This window comes from Cyprinus carpio, chromosome B15, assembly GCF_018340385.1.
Source record: "Cyprinus carpio isolate SPL01 chromosome B15, ASM1834038v1, whole genome shotgun sequence".
NCBI classification, from domain to species: Eukaryota; Metazoa; Chordata; class Actinopteri; order Cypriniformes; family Cyprinidae; genus Cyprinus; species Cyprinus carpio.
In genome coordinates, this window is record NC_056611.1 from 8,308,430 (window position 1) to 8,332,900 (window position 24,471).

Genomic DNA, 24,471 nt, shown 5'->3' on the forward strand with positions numbered 1-24,471 from the left:
AAGTCATCATTTAGAAATAAACAATTATGCATTTTTCACACATGCAGTGGATCATGTAGATGTAGTGAAACAATGCATCCAGCACAGGGCATAAATTAGATATATGACTTTCTCTTGTGTGTCGCTGAATACACAGATTGTTAAAGCCTGAGCTATTTAAAGACTAAAGACAGCAACAAAGAGGAGCTGGCTTTCAAATACACACATTCTGAATTTGTGATGCTTTGATTGACAGCTTTGTAAGGAGTGTGAGCTATAACGAAGTCGCAGTTAATGGAGATAAATAGAGTAGTGCCAGTGGCAAAATGCACCCCAACACTTTCAAACCAATTATTCTCTACATTAAACCAACGGATGGATCATTAACAACCTGCCTGGATTTTTCCTTTCTGTCTCACACGCACTTTCACACTTCCCTTCAGTCACATACCCAAAATGCATGTATCATTTGCAGCAGCTTGTTCACGACAATTTTGCTGATATTGTGCTGTGAACAGTGACGTATAATTATAAAGTGGAGCTGCTTTATTGTGCTCCATCTAAATAGCATGGTATTATATGACAATAGTGATCATTCATTACCAATATATTAAACAACAATATATTATACAATTTAAGATACGATTTTGTTAATCAGCATTGTTGTCTTGATTTCCCATATAATTTTGGAACATCCTTAAAATTCAAAATATACAAAATTGATATTAAAGGGATATTTCACTCAAAAATGAAAATGTGATGTTTATCTGCTTACCCCCAGGGTATCCAAGATATAGGTGACTTTGTTTCTTCAGAACAAACAAAGATTTTTAACTCAAACCGTTGCAGTCTGTCAGTCATTTAATGTAAGTGAATGGGAATCACAGCTTTGAGAGTCAAAAAAAAAAAAACATACATATACAAACAGAATCAAAATGATCGGTATGTGCAAGAAACTTAACAGTATTTATATAGTTTTTTACCTCTGATTTTCATGTGTCTTCTTGTTGCTTTACAGTGGATCGCACACTTATAAGTGCATTACCTCCACCTATCTCTCAAATGGACCATTGACACTCTATCTACAATCTCAATTAGGAGTGTCAATGGTCCACTTGAGAGATAGGTGGCGGTAAAGCACTTATAAGTCTGCGATCTGCCATAAAGCAAGAAGAAGAAGACTCCTCACACACCTGGCGCTGAGAACATGCTCAGGACAGTTCAGAAATTGCGGTGAAAATCAGAGGTAAAAAACAATATAAATACTGTTCAGTTTCTTGCAGAGAAGATCGTTTTGTGTCTTTACACATCAATGTATCGTCACGAGCCGCAGGGTTTAATTTGGTTTTGTTTGTTGTGTTTTTTTAACTCTCAAAGCCGTGATTACCATCCACTTACATTATATGACTGATAAACTGCAACGGTTTGAGTTAAAAATCTTTGTTTGTGTTCTGCTAAAGAAACAAAGTCACCTACAGTACAGATCAAAAGTTTGGAAACATTACTATTTTTAATGTTTTTGAAAGAAGTTTCTTCTGCTCATCAAGCCTGCATTTATTTGATCGAAAATACAGAAAAAAACAGTAATATTGTGATATATTATTACAATTTAAAATAATTGTTTTTAAATTTATTATACTTTAAATTATCATTTATTTCTGTGATGCAAAGCTGAATTTTTAGGTGCATTATAACATGATCCTTTAGAAATCATTCTAATATGATGATTCATTATCAAAGTTGGAAACAGTTCTGCTGCTTAATATTTTTTCAGAACATGTGATACTTTTTTAGGATACTTTAATGAATAAAAAGTAAAAAAAAAAAAAAAAAAGCTATGTTTTTAAAATATAAATATTTTGTAATAACAATATACACTACTGGTCAGTAATTTGGGGTCAGTAATTTTTTTTCTTTCTTTTTTTTAATTAAAATCAATATACTTTTATTCAGCAAGGATGTGTTAAATTGATAAAAAGTGATAGTAAAGAAAATATATTATTAGAATATATATTATTAGAATTTTGTTTTTTATTTTGAATAAATGCAGTTCTTTTTAACCTTTTATTCATCAAATATATTAGACAGCAGAACTGTTTCCAACACTCATAATAAATCAGAATATTAGAATGATTTCTAAATGATCATGTGATAGACTGGATGTTACATGTTACACTGAAGGCTGGAGTAATGATGCTGAAAATTCAGCTTTGCATCACAGGAATAAATTATTTTTTTTAAAGTATATTCAAATAGAAAACTATTATTTTAAGTTGTAATAATATTTCACAATATTACTGTTTTTTCTGTATTTTTGATCAAATAAATGCAGGCTTGATAAGCAGAAGAGACTTCTTTCAAAAACATTAAAAATAGTAATGTTTCCAAACTTTTGGTCTGTACTGTACATCATGGATGACCTGGGGGTAAGCAGATAAACATCAAATTTTCAGTTTTGGCTGAACTATCCTTTTAACACATCATGCTTTGTTAATTTTGTCAAAAAAAGTCTTACCCTATTGACAAATATATTTTGATAGCAAAAATAAGTAAGGTTTACACTCAAAACAATAATAGTGGCAATGGGATACAAAAAAATAAAAATAAAATAAATAAAAATAAAAAAAATCTACCAAATTAGTATTTATTTTAGACAATTTTTAATTAACTTCACACTGAACAATATAGTAATATATTCAGAATTATACTATAACAGAAAATGTGACAAGCTATTTTAAGATTTTGGAATTGATACAAATTGATACAAGTTCAGGTTAATTTTAAGATTAATTAATGCACTGGTGAAGTACATCCAATGATCAAGCTTTTTTTTTTTATTGGTGAAATAATAATAATACTAATACTAATAATAATAATAATAATAATAATAATAATAAATGGGCTTGTATTTTCAATCTGCTTTTTCCATGAGTTAAATCAGAACAGATTCTAGCCTGAAGCAAAAATATAATACAAAGCAAAAGGAGAAGAAAAGCTAACTGATGGTCAAGAAAAATTAGGAAAATAAATTAAAGTGCAGGGACTTGGGTGACCTTAAGGGGTCAGAGAGATAGGCCTCTTCCTGTTAACCCTTCAGTGAACTCTGACCCCTGCTGCAGGCTGAATATATCACACAAGGCTGGTTGGCATGTATGGGGGAGAACATGGAGCCAGAAAAGCATTGATGCATGAAAAACACTTTGGCAGAGATTTGTGACGAAAAGGAAAGTAAAAGCCAACCCACATGTAGAAACTTTTTTATTTTATTTTGTCTGCAGTTTATTTCAGTATTTTATACATTTTAAATAAAGAAATACAATAGATAAAAATTGCCCTCAAAACGCCAAAAAACAAATAAACTGGTGATTTTATTAAATTGCTTGAAATGTTGCTTCTGTCAAATTCACATGGCTTCTCTTTTTAGTCTCTAATTGTTTCATTGAATTTTAAGTCAAACAATAATTAATGACTAGATTACTTGTTTTTTTGTTTGTTTTTTTTCGCTAGGAAAATCTCACTTTTCCATTTGTGGGATGGATGTGTTGTGCTTTATAAATATTTCTGGACTGAGAAATGTGTCTAATTAAATATGCATTGGTCATTAGTTAAACTGACTTTAAATTCCTAAAATTTAAACTGTCAATGCTTGAACTTAATATTTTGTATATCAACAGAAATATCAATATATCAACAGTCACATAATATGTTTTAATGCAGACAGGGGAATGACAAAAAAGAGCTCAGGTTTCCAAGATCTCAAACAAAGAGAAAACAAAGAAGTCAAACAAATCTCCAAAAAGTATCGTCAGATATTCTGGTATTCATTCGTGTGATGAAATTGGGTGAAATATTGATGGTAATGTGAGTCAGGTCCTTTAGAGCAAACCAAAAATGTGCCTGTCGGGACCTCAGCAGGTGAACATTCACATAAACTTCAAATAACTGAAGAACATATTCACTTCTTTATCATATCGAGATATTTTTAAAAAAAGTGGCACTCGGATTATTGTAACTTTAAAGTTTCGGAGTAGCCATAGTTATGACACAGATAAATACAAAAAAAAACATAAAAATTTAATTAAATAATGTGTTAAACTAAAAGTAAGTCTGACTTAGCAGAAGAACTGAAAGAAATGTATATGGCCCTCAGCTAGGAAGACAGAGACTCTTGGCTCTTTGACATTTTACAGGTGAATCTCAAAAAATCTCCCAGGAACACGTCTGTGATATCTGTTTCACCCCAAAATCAAAATAAGACTGATATTTTTCTTCCAAAAAAAACTGTTTTTTTACTGTATCATTGTAATATGGGAAACTAATGAGAATTACTATTAAGAATAATATGAATTTAAAAAACACACACATCCAGATGCATTACAGCAATGAGATTTTTGTGGAAAATGCAATTCATAGAAATGAGATCACAATGCAAAATTATTCCTAATTCTCTTTTAACAATAGGTTTCCTGTGCAAAATATCTTTTGATTTTGGGGTGAAACGTGACATGGTTTCATGAGCTTCACCCTTACATTTTAATAACCATGTTCAGCAGTTAGGTTGTAAGGATTTGGTGCAATTGTTCATCTCAGAAGACTATTTCAGGACTTTCTCACATGTTGGGTCCTGACTGAGGAGGTATATGCTGTCTTTTTCCATTTGTGCTCCTCAAGAGGGTTTTCGGAGGCAAGGCAAGAAAGGCAATGAAGGCCTTAATGTTAGATTAAGGGAGATTATCAGCTCACCCCTAAGGCCATAGGAAGACGTGGGTATATCAATCAAACGCAGCAGTGTGCATAAAAACTAGTAGATAGATGTATTAAATACAGTGCATTCAGAGCATTGTCATGAGGAGATCAGATAGCAATAAATGGTTAAGGAATGTAACAAGTCTGTCAGGCATTTGAGATGGGCATTGCATGGGAGCATTTAGATACATTTATGATGCCAGGTCAGTGCATTTAAGACATTCTCAGAGTCATTATGCGTCGACCGTGGTGATGCCCCGAAGGTTTGGTGCAAAGTCAATTTACAATGTACCCTTCCATCCCATTTTCAGCACACCCTCTCTGCTCCGCTCTCAGTTAGTGGGCATGTATGTCAAGGCCTTGTCCTATGAGGGGTTCAGCAGGGTGGCTGTGGGGTGGCGGATGAAGCAGCATGGCAGTGTGGGGGCCGGGGTACGGGTGCAAGGATGGACCAGCGTGGGAGTATCCCGGTTGGGGCAGAAGGGCCCCAGGGTAATCTGTGGGCAGGGACGACATTCCCTGAAGTCCTGAAATGGAGAAAGAGAGAGAGAGAGTTTATGAAAGCCATTATTGACAGACAACAGGAATATCAGCCCACTCCGGAGCATTGTTTTGGTGGTGTAGGTCTCACCTGCTGTCCTAAGACCTAAATGAGACTGTGCATCTAATCCATATCCTCCTAGAGCGGCCCCCTCTGGACTGTATGGAGCACTCTGGCCTGAGGAAAAAAACACACACACACACACACACACACACACACACACACACACACACACACACACACACACACACACACACGCGCGCGCAGATATGTGTTATTCAGTGCACAGAGCCACAAATATTCATTTGCCATACAATTAGAATGATTGTACAATCAGCCAGCAAATCCAGAATAACTATTTCACCTGAGCGATTCGATTGGTCAATCATTGGCTGGACTATTCTGCGTCTGGCATTTATAAACCTGAGGGTAGGCGGAAAGAGCAAACACAAGTTATTTTGATGAATTCAACAGTAGCTGCAGACCAAATGAGAATATTTGAATCCAGTTTGCAGTAATTAAAAATACAGAACAAAAATTTAAATAAAAAACATACATTTTAACTTTTAAATAAATTGCTCGTTATTTTAAGTAGGTGAATATGATGGCATGCAATGAGAGAGATGGATTATTGGTTAAAGAGAGTGATTACTAACCAGTTATTGACCTGCAGTATAGTGAGACCTGTGTCTTGGGAGAGCTGTTTCTTCTGTTCTTCAGATGGGTACGGATGCTGAGAGAGGACAAAAAGGTAATACACGATCAAATAAGTCTAGGTTAGTGGTGTGACTATATTGTGAGAGCACAAAAATATTGTTATAGAAAGTGCTGGGGGTTACCTATTTACATTATCCTATTAACTGTTTTTGATTATTTAATTTTTTTTCAAGCAAATATATTTTTTCAAATAAGTATGTTTTTATTTTAATTTTATTTTTTTATAAATAACTATATCAAATAAGTTCCTTAACACTTGTTATTGTTGTGCATCTCTGAGGTAATCTGAGAATGCTCTTTAATAATATCTTTATTCACTCAAGTCAGTTTGTTACCCGCATTATTACTCACATTGTTTTTATTCTTGTTATTATTAGTAACTTCTGGATCTTCTGTCATTTGTAATTACAGAAGCGTCATTAGTTGGCAATTACCATATGCTCATTGCAACTTCTGCTAAAGCATTGCTCAATTCAGCTGTGCTCATCTATGCAATATTAATTATCAAAGAGTTCATACATTCTTGGATATTAACTTGAGATGGTCAATAAAGATGATCATTTTCATAATACCTTTTCCAAACCTTTTATCACATCTTCTTTTTCTAAGCTTTCCTCTTGTCTTTGTTAACTTTCTTCAAGCTCAGTTTGTTGTTATGTGTTTTTCTGCCACCAGTTTTAGCTCCTAATGCTACTGTTTCATAGTAACAAAATACAAAAATACCACAGCTTCCACATTTATGCTGTTATTTTTCCATGGAACACAGAAGAAAAATGTTGTTTTTAAGTATGTTTTTAACTGTATGTTTTTTAAAGTATGTTTTTAACTGTAAATGAGCTGGTTTTCTCTCTTACCGACAGGTGCTGGAAAAGCCAAGCTCTCATAATGTTTGTCGCAACTTTGGGAAAGATTCCTCTTTTCTTGTTGTTTCGTCTGTCTCTATCTGTTTCATCTTCTTCTCCCGTGCTGGGAGATGCCACACTTCCATCCAACCCATCACCTGACACAGAACAACACACAAGCGTAATGAAATATCTTGTTGGATTGGACTGAAAATGTAAATTAATATATGTTTTTATCAGTGTCAGGGAGTAACTAGTTAGTAGTTCAAAATAAATGTAACTGTTATCTGTTACAGTTACTGAGAAAAAAAAGTGTAATTAAATTACAGTTACTTATGAAAATGTTAAAGATTACAAAGGGGGTTACATCGGAACATTTTCTCTCACACATACAAATTTGACTGATTTCTGAAGGATTTTGAAAGTCTGACAGTGATCAGTGTTGAGTCCTACTGTAAGGTTAACCCTGCCTGCTTTAAATGTTTTAAAAAGATTAACATTTAGAAAATTTTAGAAAATGTAGAAAAGTAATCAAATGTAAAAAGTTTTTTTTTTAAAAGTAATTGAAATAATTACACAACTTATTACATTTTGAATAGGGTAACCTGTAATCTGTAACATATTATATTTCCAAAGTAACAGTTTTTTTATTTCCAAGATGATAACAAGATGCCAGTTGTTGAATTAAACATGGAAAAATGAAACATTTATCATTGCATATAATATACACAATTCCCGTATGATTTTTTATAAAACAGTACAGTATGCAGCAAAAATGCTAGACTTCACTATAGCAGTTGTGTGTAAAATGATACTGTAAGTACCGGCATCGCTGCAGTTCTCTGCACTGTGTGAGGTGAGGCCACAGGAGGCACTGGGGGTGCCCGAGGGGGTCGACACACAGTCATCTGGATCTCGCAACCAAGACTGATTCTAGATCAGGAGAGACAGGCACAGTCAGACACACACACACACACTACTACTCCCTGATATGTGTCAGATGTCTACTGACTTACTTGTTCTGACAGATTGGTGCAAGAGCCAGTGAAATCTTCCATGTCAGATTTGGATCCACCCTCCCGGTCCTCCAGCACCAAATCAGTGGGCATCTTGCCTTTAAGACAGGTGATGTACCGATGGCAGAAATTATCACAGAGGTCATGAACCTATGAGAGACAAGTGAAGATATCAGGTTCATTGACATATACTGTATAAAGCTAAAAATTCATAGTACAGTATGTTCATGCTGCTCTTTTGAATACAATAAAAGCTAAGATTATTGTGATAAGAGCTGTCTATCTCCAAAAAGGAGCCTGGTACGCCTGGTTTGAAAACACGTGAGCGTGCTATTTGGTGTCACTGAAAGTAAGCGTATAGTATAGTTTGACATTCCACATTTGAATATGGGGAAGCAAAGCTGGGAAAAAAAAGTGAATGAAAATAATAAAAGTAAATAAAATAAAAAATGAATAATTGAGGTAAGTAAATTATAACAGGTTTTTTTATTGAAGAAAATCACACACTAAATAAAAAGTAAAATAAATCAAAAGGTTAAAAAAAATTAATAATATATGAGGTCACACAGAAAATCACACACTAAGTCACACATAGTATCATATTTTTTATTTGGGGAAGTCGTGGCCTAATGGTTAGAGAGGGGTCGTGGCCTAAGCTTTAGAGAGTCGGGACTGCAATTTGTGTTTCGAGTCTCGGGCCAGCAGGAGTAAAATACAGCACTACCTTTCAATAGCTGACTTAATAGATGAACCCCCAACCTGCTCCCCGGGGCGCCACAGCTTGAATGGCCTGGACTGCTCCGGGTGTGTGTTCATCTGTGCAAAGTGTGTGTGCACTTTGGATGGGTAAAAGCAGATTCCGAGTAAACCATACTTGTGTATGCACGTCTTTACAATATAAGGGTATTACAAAGATGGAAGAGAAAATACCACTAGCTCAATGTGAAACCTTTAACTTGAATGGCAGGATTCTGTGCAAAGAGATCAGTTCTGGATGCTGATTTACAAAAGATAGTATTATCTTACCAGATCTTGATGTTTCTGCAGTCTGCGGCTATTTCTCTAGTAAAGCCCAGAACAAGAAAAAAAATCAACATATACTGAATTTGATGCTTGATGTTTCTGCAGTCTGCGGCTATTTCTCTAGTAAAGCCCAGAACAAGACATAAGCCTGTTGTCTCTTATATGTTACACTAGTCTGAGACAAGAAGTTGAAAATCCCAGTCTATTGTTCTCTTTGTACAAAAGGTCTATAAACTGTCAGATTTTTCAGTTTTTTTTTTTTTTTGTTTTTTGTTTTTTTACTTTGAAACAAGGCTTTGTCGTACCAGAATTCAAAGTTTGTCTTGACAAACTTTGCTTTTATAGTCTAACTATACAGTTATATGAATTTCTTTAAATTTCCTTTCATTTAATTCTACTTTCTTAAATTCAAATTTGAATTATACGCCTGCATCCTGTTTTCAGGACCTCAGTGCAAATTCAATTTAAATTTAAGAACTGAATTGAAATTTAAAAGTCATGAGGGTCAATACGCAGCACGACGATCTTCAATCTTTAATGTGAATGGCTTGGTTTCTCACTTGTTTAGCAAAGGCCGCGATATCATCATTGAAGGAGTCAGAGGAGCAGACGTCGCTGTGATTGGTCATGCCGGGGAGATGGGCGGAGTTTGACATCGAGTCTCGTGGTGAGCAGGTGGCAAGTTCACACTTCTCAAATACCAGAGCCAGGAGTGGAAACAGAGGATGACTGCAAATAAACATATATGCTCCAAGTAAGAAAACACAGCAGGGTATGAAAATGCTACACAGCTAATCCTGCCTAAAACTGAACATTTTTATGAAAAAAAAAAAAAAAAAAAATTTTATTTGCAATTTGATGGAACACCAATCTACAAGTAGTTTACTTATAGTCCTCTATCCCACATTATATATATATATATATAATAAATAAAAAATGAATGCCACCACAAATGTCATAACTATCTGGATTTTCTGAAAAGGTGAAGTGTTTCATTGTTTTGATGTTATATCCTTTCTCCTTTCTCAGCTTAATGTGGATAGAGGACTATAAGTAAACTACTTGTAGATTGGTGTTCCATCAAATTGCAAATAAAATGGCTCTGAAGCATATTTCAAATATTGTTATTTTTGTTTGAGTAGCCTAAATCATCAACATTGGCTCGACCAATGAAGTGAGTTTGGGGCCAGAATAACAGTTCATCTAACCAATGGGAGTGTTCAGAAAACCTGAAAATTGTAATTACTTCCATTCCAATTCCATCTGGTGCCTCTAGTGGTGCAAAGATTACAAACTTCACCTTTACGAGTGTGCAAGTCATTTTTTTTTTTTTTTTTTTTTAATTGTGAAAGAACAGTTTTGTTTCAAGCTAAAAAAATCTTCAAATGAGAAAGTCAAAGAATTAAATATATATATAAAATATATAAAAACCGCATATGATGCCATAATTCTCCTGGTCAGAACTAACCAAGACCTGAAGGCTATATATATTAACAAATGCAGTGCTCGTTCATGTTTCGTGGGAGGTAACAGATGGTGAAAGTAACCAGACTCTCACCCATAGATCTGGTCCCGGTGGTGTTTCAGGGAGTCAGGCACAGTGTGACCATAGTGTGGCGGAGGAAGTGACCTCATGGCGTCCCTGTAGTCTCCCACAGGCATGGCGTCAGAGCCTGGGTACTGCAACAACTCCTCATACTGGATACGGAGAGACATGATAAGACAAAGTTAAAAGATAAGACATTGCCTGGGGGGGGGGGGGTATTATGATGTATAAGTATATAGAATACAGGATTGACAGTACATTTGAGTATGTGAGCTAGCGCTAGGCTGTTTGAAGTTGCTGCTAATTGTATCTCCTCCTTAATAAACACTGGATGTGGGGAGGCTTTGATGTGCGATTTTTCAGAGCGCCAAGCAACATTCACCCAGGGACATAAACTCCAAAGAAAGAACTTTCCAGCTGATTTATAATTAACAGCCTTACATACAAATACATAAATTCATCCAGCCTTCATTTACACTAATTAGGTGGTTTTACAGTCAGCTTTCTGATTAATGCTATAGTCAGATAAATGATGAGAAAATCAACACAGAAGAAAAGGACTTACACAATGCTTTCAGAATAATCAATAACAAAAAAAAAACTCTTATTTCTCACTGCACAACTATAAATTTCATTTGAGCAATTTCCAATGAATGCTCACCTATTATTGAGATGCAAGTTGTATTAATTATTACTAACAGCAATACTTAGTGTAATCCACCTCCTCAAAGTACATTCTAACTAAACAAAATAAATATTATATATATATATATATATATATATATATATAAGCCTCTGTAAATAATCTGGATTTTCTGTAGCATATAAACTCCATATTTACATGTGTGACATACTTATTTCTCCATATGTGTTTTCACCATGGCATTAAACATTTCATTTGGCTCTGAAGTTGCAATTCATGGTCTTTAAAATATTTCCAGTCAATACTCTGTTATGAATATATATATGAATATAAAGTTTAGGACACCACAATTCATAATAAAACTGATTAACCAAAAAGACATTCTGAGCTAAAATGAAGTATGTTTACTATAAAGATGGACTTAAACACATAAACATGCAGAACATCCAGAACAGTGTTGAATGTAATCAATCATGTTAGTATTGTAGCACTTTATAATAACTTAATTTAAGTAATTAACAGGCATCATATAATGCTTAACAGAAAAATAGCTCAAATACATATATATAAAAATTTGTTAACCAATGTTTGATGATTTTTCATTCTATTGACAGAAACATAATCAAACTTTAATATAAAATATTTTGATTGGTAATCACATAATGATTAGTAGTGTAAATAATTAAAGTTATTATAGACAAACTACAACCAATTAAAAGCAGTAGAGTTTCAAGCAAACTAAATATACTTAAACATGAACAGAATTAGAAGTACAGAATTAGAATTACATATTATGTAATTTTGTATGTTGCAGCGTTGCTTTTTCTAAAGAAAACAGAATGTGTACTTCACAACCTTAAAGGTGCAAACCTAATGTAGAAAATCATAGAAAATAAAATATTTGTGGGACAAATATAAATTTTTAGTGATGGCAATTTGTTTTTTACTTCAAATCTAACAGGCTTTTACAGGCAATAATAAAAAATATATAATAAATACCAATCAGTGTCTTTGAATTTCCTGGATCATTTCACACATGAAGATATTCCAGGGACAGATAAAAGAGCTTATATTTGAGATTGAACAGACCGATGCCAAATTAACAGGATCATAATTACCATTTGTAAGTAGACAGAAAGCAACAAGAATTTCCATTTGGCCGCTCACTGTAGCACAAAAGTTGACCTACTTACAGACTTTATCTGCCTTACTAGGGCCTGTATGCTATTTTCCTACACTTCTCCATCTGAAGTTTGCATTTTATTGCTTTTCTGAATACATGTAATTAATTATAATATGGATAAAACTGAGTAGCTGCGTGTATAATCACTCAGTTGTCTTTCAAGTAAATATAAGCCTATGAAAATATATAAATGAACGTTTAATGATAGCCTACTTTATACTATTTGAATGTGCATTACCTAATGAGCATCAATTAAGCATCACATAATGGAATAATGTTTATTACTGACTTGGACGCTGGATTTGAAGTTATTATAAAGTGTCAGCCAAAAATAAGAATTATTTTTTTGGATTGTACACACTGTTTGTACATCTCAATAGTTATTATCTTTAGTTATGCTTATTGTTACTCAATTTTAAAAGCATCCTTTGCATCACAGTAGAAAAAAAAATGGAACTGGAAAATAAAGGGAAAAACGTGGACCTACCCTCTTCTCCATGCGATACGGAAGCCGAGCTCACACACTCACTGACGGATGACAACACACACCAGAGCGGCTGATAAGACACACTCTCTACAAGAACTAAAGCATAAAAAAAACATTGAAGAAAACTAAGCATGCATTGTAAAACAATCGTTTACTGATACCATATTAAAATTCTGGTCCAAAAGCATTTGGGGCATCATAAAATAAATGCGAGCACAGTGGATAAAATTGCTTTTCACTTTAAAAGTATCCAGTAAAATAACAGCTTAAGTGTTCTAGAGTGAATGAGAAATGCTTAGAATAATATTGAATAATACGCATACTAAAGAATAGCAAATTATTTATCCACGTAAATGCTATAGTTATGAAAATTGGGTTATATTATGGATATGATCGCAAGGCGTAAAGATACCCCACCTTAATAAGAATGTAGCAGCAGAAGCTTGGACCGGGCCGAGTATCCAGCATTAGCGGTGCGTTTGAGATAATGTCGCGTCCTTTCCGCTCTATCGACGTCCATGAAGCGAAATGCGTCTCTCCACAATGAACGATGGAGCTTTAAACCGGAGAGAGAGAGAGAGAGGGAGATGGAGACTGAGTTGTTTAGGGGGTCAAAACACAACGGGGTCTCTCGCCCCCACCTCCTTATCGCACACACTCGCGCATTACAAACGCAGAGGCTTTCGTTTTATCTGAAGGACGCTCTCTTTCTCTCTCTCTCTCTCTCTCTCTCTCTCTCTCTCTCACACACACACACACAAACACACACACAGAGAGAGAGAGAGAGATACCGTGCTTACCGAGTTTCATCATCGCTATTCCGGTGAAAAATCATTTTGTCTGGTTATAGGTTGGCTACATGTGCAGCAGATCATGCACTGGTAAATTTACACACATGCGTTAGTCTCCATACGCGTCATACCATATTATACAGTATACCACCAAAAAGTATTTGTGAACTTATACCGCATTTTAAAATGCATTATATTAAAAATATACCAAAACAAATGGCATCTGCAAACACAAAATAGACCTTTTCTCAAAACTAACTTCTTTGGCTAGCTTTGCCTATTAAACATCTGGTGGTGATTTTATATCTGTGAAGACACTTAGTATTACGTTCTCCAGGTTAACATAACATTTACTAACCAGAATTAGTCAAAATCCTAAATTTAAAATAGTGTGAAATTAGTATCATGATCACCACCCTCCTGAGGGGACAATAAAAGTGTGAGTGTCTGTGTAAGAATAAAAAAGATTAAAATGAATGAATTAATGATCTCATAGGCCTAAATAAATAAATAGGTTGAAAAACTTCTGAGCTGTAATTTGATTTGCATTTACCCCTAACTCACAACAAGAAATTACAAACATCATCAGCTTCTTGTTTAAATTGATAAAATTGTTTAATTTGTTTGCTGTTTTAAAAAATTATATTTCACATCTCACTTTTTTTGTATTAAAACACTTAAAATGAAATTGAATTGGGGGAAGGGATTACGAAGAAAATCATTAAAAAAAATAAATGTGTTGTAAACACCTGATGTCCATATATTCTATTAGTGTTACAACCAGTCCCACCCAACTGTTACAACTCACCCGGCAGTGGGATGGGATGTGACAACTGCACTCCTTGCAGTTAAGAGTGATGTAAAAGTTTAGGAATAATTGAAGAAAACTTCACCTGAAATGTGGGGAAATGTTAAAATGTTAAAGATATACTGTACATGGTGCCAAAAATAAATAAATAAATAATACAAAGTTACATTTACAGACTACATTTACAGACTACAGCAAAAAGTGTTACTTTCCAGGTATCCTCTATATAACTGTAAAATATAACCTACTAAATTTCTTACAATTAAATATTTGCTTGAAAGGTAAACTTGTGCTTTCTTCCTTTGAAATAAATGCAACTAGCATGACAACTAAAGCATTGGCATTCGTTTGTGTTTCTTAAAGGGTTAGTTTACCCAAAAATGAAAATTGGGCTGCATTTTACTCACCTCAGAGGCATCCTAGGTGTATATGACTTTCTTCTTTCAGACGAATCCAGCCGGAGTTATATTAAAAATTGTCTTTGATCATTCAAGCTCACCTCATACATCATGCTCCCAGAACTGCTTCTGTGTACAACTGTTGGCGCAAGCTATATTAAAGTGATTATTACGTTTTGAATATGGATATTTTTTTTATAAAAACACATCGAGTCACTACAGGAGGCCTTTGTTCACCCCCGGAGCCATGTGAGACACTTTTTTTTATTGAAGAGCGCTTTTTATTCTACTTCTTTTGGACTGAAGCAATGCAACACCTGCTGACTGCAATGAAAGATCAAAGACAGTTTTTAATATAACTCCAACTGAATTCATCTGAAAGAAAGTCATATACACCTAGGATGCCCTTGGGGGTGAGTAAAATGCAGCCTAATTTTCATTTTTGGGTGAACTAACCCTTTAAGTGTCAAAATAATTACAGGGGACCAATTTATGCTGCAGAAAGTAGAAAAGAAATAAGAAACTGCTAACTGCCAATTGCCAGTTAAACTTACCATAATAAATAACAACCATTACCATGTAATTGTTTTTATTGCAGGGTAAATTACAGCAATATGTTTCTGTTATTTATGACTCTTATCTTTGAACCAGTAATAGGGGAGACTGTGTCTATTGTATGCAGGAAATCAACTATACTTTTAGTTTCCACACTTAATAACACAATAATAAGACCATTTGTAAATTACACAATGAAGAAATGTTGTAACTGAAAGGTTGTTTTTTAAGACAGGTTATTTTTTTTTTTTTTTTTTTTGGACTGGGGCAAGTTGTCACGTGTTTAACATATTTGTATAAAACTTTATACAATGCATTCATTACAATATGCCAAAAGCACTCATTTTTGTTTCATATTTGTTTTGTTGCTTAAAGTTGAAAAGCCATTAAATAGCCTATAAAACATTTTAAATACAGGGTGCGTGTGATAGGCTACGTGAATGAAAACAATTGGCTTTAAATATGTACCAAATGGCATTACAATCAGTTAGAGCAAACCCGTAACAGGAAAACCGTTCCACGACGGACCATACGTGGTCTTGTGTTGTAAATCACCCTTAAATAACATAATAATTATTCCACACGTCCCCTGAACTCCTCTCCCGCAGAGCGAGCCCTCAACAGGCGGTCAAAACTTCAATCACCGCGGCCCTCTCCAGTGCGCTGCGGCCGGACCGACGCGCTCGGTGGGCGGTGGGCGGCGTGACATAACATAAGCGAGGCAGAGGATCAGGCGATCTTCGGCCTTTCAACACCAAGGGTGGGCACTGGCCAACAGAGATGATCATAGCTACATAAAGGCATTAACAGCGCAACAACAGAGATTGTAAAGACGCTCAATGGAGCAACGCCCTTTGAATGCGGCCTTTAATCGGGTATTTCCACTTGTAATGCGTTGTCATTTCATACGCAGACAAAATGCCTTATAACTAATGCAACGCCTGCTATGCTATGACTTTTTAAATAACTCAGGTAAATAATAACACATATTTTGTCAGGGATGCTCTCAAATGTTCTGGTCCATTTTTAAATACTTTATACATTTATTTATATATATATATATATATATATATATAATATATATATATATATATATATATATATATATATATAAATATTTTTAAATGTGTGAAATAATTCTAGGGCTAGATGCAAACATTTTATACATGTAATATAATCGGTTGACTTGGCCATGCTGTGTTTCACATTAATTGTGTGTTTTTGTTGGAGTGAAATTGAGGGCAGGTTGTTTTTGAGAATAAGCTCATTAGTATTGTGGTGCGAGGCAGGTTAGTGTGATTTTTTTGTTTAATGTGGCTGTTTGTCACTTCCTCTCAAATTGTGAATGTTTGTTTAGGGACATTTGTCACAGTATGTGTGAGTGTGCATGCCATGTGAGAGACATTCTGTCATTAATCAAGGCATCAGGAGCAGAAAAAGAAGGCATAGAGAAGTGACAATACTATTTTAGATGCAACAAAACTCTCTCTCTCACTCACTCATTTATGCACTGTGTAGACTTATGATGTTTAATATTAATCCAGAGCTTATTGATCTTATGGTCCTACATTTACAGTTTATGATGCTAACGAACTGACCTCACAAATTAACATCCCAGCAGCCTCACACAGTCTCTTAGGCCTGACCTTTGACATCTGGATCTATATCTGCTGCTGTGAGCATTGTGTATCCCTGAGGGAGTCGTTCTCTGGTGTCCGTTCACCCCAAATCCTCAGGTCACGATCTCTCTGTCAACATTTTTGGTGCCTTTTCATGCTTTTTGTTACTTCCTTATGGCACTGCTCATGTTACATGCACTTTGAAAGTTTGATTTCAGTAATAGTCTTTTTTGCGAAGTCAGATTAGCAGAGCTAGATAATGAGATTGTAGCATGTGTACATATTAATCAAATTACAGTTGGCTTTGGCATTGTGCGCATACTCCGAAATACAGAGGTGATGTGCAACATGTATTTAATCCTTCAAATATTCAGTTATGCATTGTGTCATGTACACAGCTAAAGATTGTAGCCCTCCTAAAAAAACTTGATGTTAAATGGAAACATATTGACTGCATGCCTAGGATGAATCGCTAATAGTGTAGCCTTCTCTTTTTGTAACTGGCTGATACAGAACAAGATATTTAAATAATTTACATATAATAATGTTTGTATTACCCAATGACAATGGCTTTTAGCATATATTGTAACTGGCATGTACTACAAAAGCCTGTAAACATAATATTTAATCATTGAAATGTTGTTTGGTGGTGTACATCAGCAGAAAAGTTTGCTTGTGTTGGCAGCTCAGGGATGACACAGTTGACATGACTGTTAACTCTAATGGAAGTGTAACCCTGACATGCAGCAGGTTAGTGCTGTGCAGCAAGGAACATCAAAGACAAGTAAGCCTATAGCAGTGAGGCAACAACCAAAAAGGGAGGTAAAAAAAGAGAGAGGGAGAGAGTGCTTTTTTATGAGCATGCTCCTCTCCAGTTACTTTGTCGTCTGGCCCAGCACCCATAAATATTCTTTCACTTTTTCGATCTTTCACATCAGGCCTCTTATGCGTGCCATATATGAGTTCACCCTCTGCCTGAACTTTGTCTGAAATGTTTACCTCCTATAGATGTTTCTTAAGTACAATAAAACTGAATATTTTTCTTAATTACTTTTAAACAAAACGTTTCACAGCGATGCCATAGAAGAACCAGTTTTGGTTCCCCAAAGAACCTTTCAGTGAACAGTTCTTAAAATAATATTTTAATAATCTAAAGAACCTTTTACCACTGTAAACAACCTTATTTGGAATGAAAGGTTCCATGCATGGTAAATTCTTTGTGGAACCACTGATGTCAATAAAGAACCTTTATTTTTAAGAGTGTAAATGCATATTACCACATTTTAATGTAAACAACCCTATCAACTACTAGCAGCACCCTATATCATCCACCCAGAAACTGCATAGCAGCACGCTAAAAACCACTCAGAACTCTTTAATATTTGCACAGCAATTCATTGCAGCCCATTTTTAGCAATTTTTAAGAAGAGATTAGAAGAATTGTTTACTTGTATATTTTGTTCAACAGTCAAAATTTCCCCTTTTCTTTATTCTTCTGTTTTTGTTTTTGTTTTTGTGTGTGTGTAGTTATTGTTTGTTCATTATTTTACCACATTTGGGAGCAAAGAAGCCATGGCAGACTTTCCTGTCTTTCTCTAGAACCCTAAGTCTGTCTTTCTCTTCATCCTCAACTCTCACAATCTCTCCCCCTCTCTTTCTTTTTCTCTCTCTCTCCCTCCAATGGTCTTCTTACAGATGGAGATTAACTCCGAGCCCGAGCACCATCCGTTTCCCTGACTGTTTGTTATTAAAGAGATGGATGGTGGCTTTGCAGTGCCAGCCCGACACAACCGCAATTACAGCAGGGCCAGAGAGGGAGAGAAGTGCTTTTTTATGAGCATGCTCCTCTCCAGTTACTTTGTCGTCTGGCCCAGCACCCATAAATATTCTTTCACTTTTTCGATCTTTCACATCAGGCCTCTTATGCGTGCCATATATGAGTTCACCCTCTGCCTGAACTTTGTCTGAAATGTTTACCTCCTATAGATGTTTCTTAAGTACAATAAAACTGAATATTTTTCTTAATTACTTTTAAACAAAACGTTTCACAGCGATGCCATAGAAGAACCAGTTTTGGTTCCCCAAAGAACCTTTCAGTGAACAGTTCTTAAAATAATATTTTAATAATCTAAAGAACCTTTTACCACTGTAAACAACCTTATTTGGAATGAAAAGGTTCCATGGATGGTAAAGGTTCTTTGTGGAACCACTGATGTCAATAAAGAACCTTTATTTTTAAGAGTGTAAATGCATATTACCACATTTTAATGTAAACAACCCTATCAACTACTAGCAGCACCCTATATCATCCACCCAGAAACTGCATAGCAGCACGCTAAAAACCACTCAGAACTCTTTAATATTTGCACAGCAATTCATTGCAGCCCATTTTTAGCAATTTTTAAGAAGAGATTAAGAAGAATTGTTTACTTGTATATTTTGTTCAACAGTCAAAATTTCCCCTTTTCTTTATTTCTTCTGTTTTTTGTTTTTGTTTTTTTGTGTGTGTGTAGTTATTGTTTGTTTCATTATTTTACCACATTTGGGAGCAAAGAAGCCATGGCAGACTTTCCTGTCTTTCTCTAGAACCCCTAAGTCTGTCTTTCTCTTCATCCTCAACTCTCACAATCTCTCCCCCTCTCTTTCTTTTTCTCTCTCTCTCCCTCCAATTTTCTTCTTACAGATGGAGATTAACTCCGAGCCCGAGCACCATCCGTTTCCCTGACTGTTTGTTATTAAAGAGATGGATGGTGGCTTGCAGTGCCAGCCTGACACAACCGCAATTACAGCAGGGCCTATGATAGATAGAGGGAGAGAGGGAGGAGATGGAGAGAAGGAGATAGAAAGAGAGGCATCTATCACACCCCTTAATCTACCTGTCACTCCGGGGGGAGAGGCAGGAGAACAGAGTGTGGGGAATGAGTGAAAGAGAGAAATAAAGAGGAAAGATTTTGGTCTGGCTTATCTTGCAAATAGTTCTGCTATGCTTTGACTTCTATTTAAGTGCAGGAAACTTGTAAAATACTTTTAATCACAATCTTAATATTATACATTCACATAATCAGTTATGAGTAGGAATCTGAAGGCTCAGTTTAGATATTGTGATTTCTTGATAAGGTCACTAAATGCAAATAATGACACACAACTGGATTGCACAGTTTTTAACATTAACAAATTAATGAACTTAATGTGATCCATATTTGTCAGTAATACATCCATAAAACAGTTAAGAAACAGGCACAATTTCTGCACTACAAAAAAAAAAGCAAGAAAGAAAGAAAAAAAGAAATCGTGGCATGGTTTTTTTTTTATTAACAATTTGCATCTATTTTATTTGAATAAATTCAAATTATGCTGAGGATCAGCATTTTTTTATTGTAAAAAACAATTACATTTAATCAGTTAAAACGTAAAATATGGCTAGCTGTGGAACAAGCAGTATTCAATTAGTTAAATCAATGAATCCTTGCCTTCTTCATTAATGTGTGACTGACAAATATTCATCACATTAACTTTATGAGTTTGCTTATGTTAAAAAATATGTAATCCAAATGGAATGCAAATGCAATTCAAATACTTAAATGTAATTTTTTTTATATATTTACATTTACGTATTAGGGTTTGTGTATTCAAACAAACTACAGTATTTTTGCACATATTAATTTGACAGAATCGTGCAAAAGTGGGAAAATGCCAACATGGAAATGCTATGAGCAATATGAAAAGGAAGAGACATATTTATAAACCAAAATGGTCAAATTTTGTGTTTTATATATAAAAAGGTTAAAAACTTTGTTGTGTAAATGCATGGATGTACATGCAGATTTATGATTATCAGCCTAAAGCATAGTCTACTTTGCAAGTAAAGTGCCTTAAACACAACTCTTTCCATCAGACAGAATGAAATCTCAGTCACACTTGAACATATTCAAGCTCAATGCATTACAATCAGCCCTTTTAACATGAAGTGAAAGGAAATAATTCACAATTAAGCTTTTGCCACTTTTGTTTACAGACAAATGAAAGATGATATGCAAGAATGAAGATAGCAGAAGGGTTGAACTGGATCTGGAAACATCAAACTATAGCACCACCTGCATAAACAATAAAGCTCAACATGTCTTAACACAGGTGCTAAACGCATGGCACCGTTTCAGTGGATATATCTTGATACATTGACAACTTTTTCATGACTTCATGATATGCCCTCAGACAATCAGCTAAACACACACTGACACACCTGCAGTGAACCCAGAGCAGCGTGTAACGTATGTGCATAAGTTTTCTGTAATGCAATACAGTTTTCCTTTTCCAGTGTTATGAAAATGTTATGAAAAATCCAAGGTTCTCCCATTTCCTGCTTTCCGTCTCATCAGCCCAGAGGAGTGAAGGATGGGGTGGAGGGATTAATACTCTTCCGCTGGCCACCGAGATGATGGATGGACAGATGTGGAGAAGGACAGAGGGAGGTGAGAGAGAAGGCCAAGGGAGGAACGCTAAGCCAAGTGCTCGATAAATCTAATGGAAGGTCTGCTTTGCATCAGACACTGACAGACTGTTGCAGAGGTGTTATGATGAATGACTGCTTTACCGCTTGCTGATTGGACTGAATTTCATGTTTTTGCTGTATGTGAAAGGAGAGGAGCTCTCAAACTTTCATCTTTGCACACAGCGTTTTACTGTGGGAGTTTATGAGTGTACGCTGATTTTCTGAAGGACCTGCTGAACTGAACAGTTGTTATTTGAGGAGGGGTTTGAAATGGGGCTGCAGCGTTTGAAGTTGTCAGCCAAAAAATAAACAAACAAAAAAAAATAGGGTATTACTATAGGGTATTACTATTCTAATATCAGCATTTTTGACTTTGACATTACTGACAAAATCATCTAATTTAATGCTGAAATTAATATGGAGAAAATGATACTGTCCAGTCTAATCAACAAACTTATTTTATTATAGAATTACTTATTTTATTGTAGTAGCACAGCAAATGTGTGTGTGTGTGTGTGTGTGTTTGTGTGTTTGTGTGTATGTGTGTGTGTGTGTAGATAGATAGATCGATAGATAGATAAACTGTATGCCGGGATCAGTATGATTTTTAATGTTTTTATTTTAATGTTTTTAAATGTAAAAAAAAAAATATATTAAAGTCTCTTCAGCTCATCAAGGCTGTATTTATTTGATAAAAAATACAGAAAAAAACATTAATATTTTGAAATATGATTGTAATTTCTAATATTGGTTTCTTATATTCTCTCTATACTCACAGGTTTTTATTTCTGTGACGCAGCGTTGAATTTTAATCAGCCATTACTCCTTCGGAAATCATTCTAATATGCTGATTTATTATAAGTGTTGAAACTGTTGTGCTGCGTTATTTTTTTGGAACCTGTTTTTTCTTTGATTCTTTGATGAATAAAAAGTTAAAAAGAACAGCATTTCTTCCAAATAGAAATCTTTTCTAACAGAACACTAAATACTAACAAAATCTACACAAATAACACGTCCTTGCTGAATAAAAGTAATAATTTCTTTAAAAAAAAAAAGAAAGAGAAAAAATTTTCTGACCCCAAACTTTTGAATAGTTCTGTCTATTTTAATAAAATGTCTATTTTGGATAAACTTTTTATCAAAGAATCCTGAAAAAAAAAATGTATCACACGTCAATATTTCAGAGCTTTCAAGCTACATCCACTAACCTCGGTGCAGTGCTTCTGTCTGTTCTGACTTCTATCTTGTCTAACAGATAAGACTTTTTGGTTCTTAGTGCAGCAATCAAATGGGCCACATGCAGCTATCTAACCCTTAATGCTGTTTATATGCTTAATAACCTTGAAACTTAAAGATTTGTCCAGCCAGCATAACTTCTATTTTTCTTTGTTATAGCATCCTACCAAACTGTTTCATGACAAAAGTAAGGTGTAATTCGAATCTGTAATAGGACTTAATTTCACAAGCAGATCTCTTCTTGACACGGGACGTGTCTTGCACCACATATTTATACATTTGTACTGTTTACACAAATGTGTGTACTTTTGTTTCAGACTGCATGTGTGTTTTCAATCAGCATCTGTAGTCATCTGTAAGTGTCGTTGTGCTGTGACCTGGCTAAGATCAGATAAAGTATGGCTTCACCCCTCCCCTCCGCCTGCCGCCCTGCTCCATTTGTTATGGAGTAGCTGTTGGGGCGCTGTGATTGGTTGTTGTGGTAGACAGATAGCCGATAGGCCCTGATTAATAGTTGTGGCTCTGGCACTTGCTCATTGATCAAGGGAACAGTCTGAAGAGAGAGAGAGTTTTCTACAACAGACTCTTAGCTTCTGCTTATCTGGTTGCAGTGATGAGATAAAGCCTGTGTGTAGGCTGCTTTTACAAAATGTAATTCATAGTGATATTATTTATATTACAGAATGGTTAAAAATATATTAGCATGTGTTTTACTAACAAGTCTAAAAATAAAGTGTGTAGTGTGTGCTAATATTATTATTGAAACACAATACTTTGTACTATGCAGCAACAGGGATATTTTGTTTATTATTATCCATTTACAGTAGCCTATCTATATTTTTTAATCATCAATGGACAACAATAAATGACAAAAAAAATGTCTTTAAAACAATATTTTTAAATGCCTGTTAAATCGATAAAACAAGCAAAACCAAATAAATTAACAAAATACAGAAACAATTAATTGTATCGTCAAGTTTTTCATTATTATTACAATGTCTGTAAAAACATTGCAAAGCCAGGAAAATGTTATGTGATGTGATTGATGCTTATGATATTACTGGAAACATGATACTGTCAACTTTGAACAACATGTATTTTATTATTTATTATTTCTTGACAATATATTTATTGTTTTTTAAGCATCTATGGAAATATAAGAGAAATTAAAAGACAAAATGTTTGTAAAACAATATTGTAAAATAATGTTTAAATGTCTGTAAAAAAGATTAAAAGATTAATAAAATGCAAAAACAAAAAAAATTATGATGTATATAAATAATTATACACATATGTGAACTAAAATAGTAAAAAAGAAAGTAAGAGAAAGAAAAAGAAAGAAAGAGCAAAAAAATTCATGTACGCTTTTTAACGTTTTAAAATTCAAATGTATACATAATTATAGAAATAAGCTTTATTAGGATTATAAATTAACTGGTTGTCATTGTGTAATATTTTTTTCTTTCTTACTTGTGTGTGTGTGTGTGTATGTGTGTGTTTGGTAATTCCCCCTGTCTTATATATGGTCAGTTGACATGACATGTAACAGCAGTGTCCTGGAGTCTCACAAATTAATGTTTAAAAGTACAAATATTTAATTTCTATACATTTATAGTTAAGATAAAACCATATCATGGGTAATAATTCTAAAATAGTTAGAAAAATGTTGTTTAAATTTTTTTTAGATGGAGCAGCGCATGTCACACTACAGGACCCTGCTGTTCACACATCATATTTAAGACAGCATAAGTGACTGTGGACAGTATATTGGCAAGTGTGTATGTATTCATATGTCTGCTGAAAGCAAAAGGGGGGAGAGACAGCCAAATGGAGTGAAAAGTGTGTGTGTGTG

The 24,471-nt window shown here is 34.6% G+C and overlaps 1 protein-coding gene across 1 annotated transcript; it reads right to left on the minus strand.

Moving 5' to 3' along the window:
- Positions 1 to 3,219: 3,219 nt before the first annotated feature.
- meis3 (myeloid ecotropic viral integration site 3) lies at positions 3,220 to 13,405 on the minus strand. The gene is made up of 11 exons (XM_042740034.1): positions 13,141 to 13,405; positions 12,724 to 12,819; positions 10,423 to 10,562; positions 9,401 to 9,593; positions 7,842 to 7,991; positions 7,650 to 7,758; positions 6,838 to 6,983; positions 5,923 to 5,999; positions 5,631 to 5,689; positions 5,357 to 5,443; positions 3,220 to 5,252 (listed from the first exon to the last, which is right to left on the minus strand). The coding sequence occupies exons 2-11, from the start codon at positions 12,733 to 12,735 to the stop codon at positions 5,062 to 5,064; spliced, it is 1,164 nt and encodes a 387-aa protein (XP_042595968.1). The 5' UTR covers positions 12,736 to 12,819; positions 13,141 to 13,405; the 3' UTR covers positions 3,220 to 5,061.
- Between the last annotated feature and the right edge of the window lie 11,066 nt (positions 13,406 to 24,471).

What these genes read in the sequence shown, in the direction of transcription:
- meis3 (XM_042740034.1), bottom strand. An exon ending in GGCTTTTCCAGCACCTGTCG is followed by an intron (nt 6,000 to 6,837) that starts GTAAGAGAGAAA and finishes GTCCTCTCTCAG; the next exon opens with CATCCGTACCCATCTGAAGA. An exon ending in TTTAGGTCTTAGGACAGCAG is followed by an intron (nt 5,253 to 5,356) that starts GTGAGACCTACA and finishes TCTCCATTTCAG; the next exon opens with GACTTCAGGGAATGTCGTCC.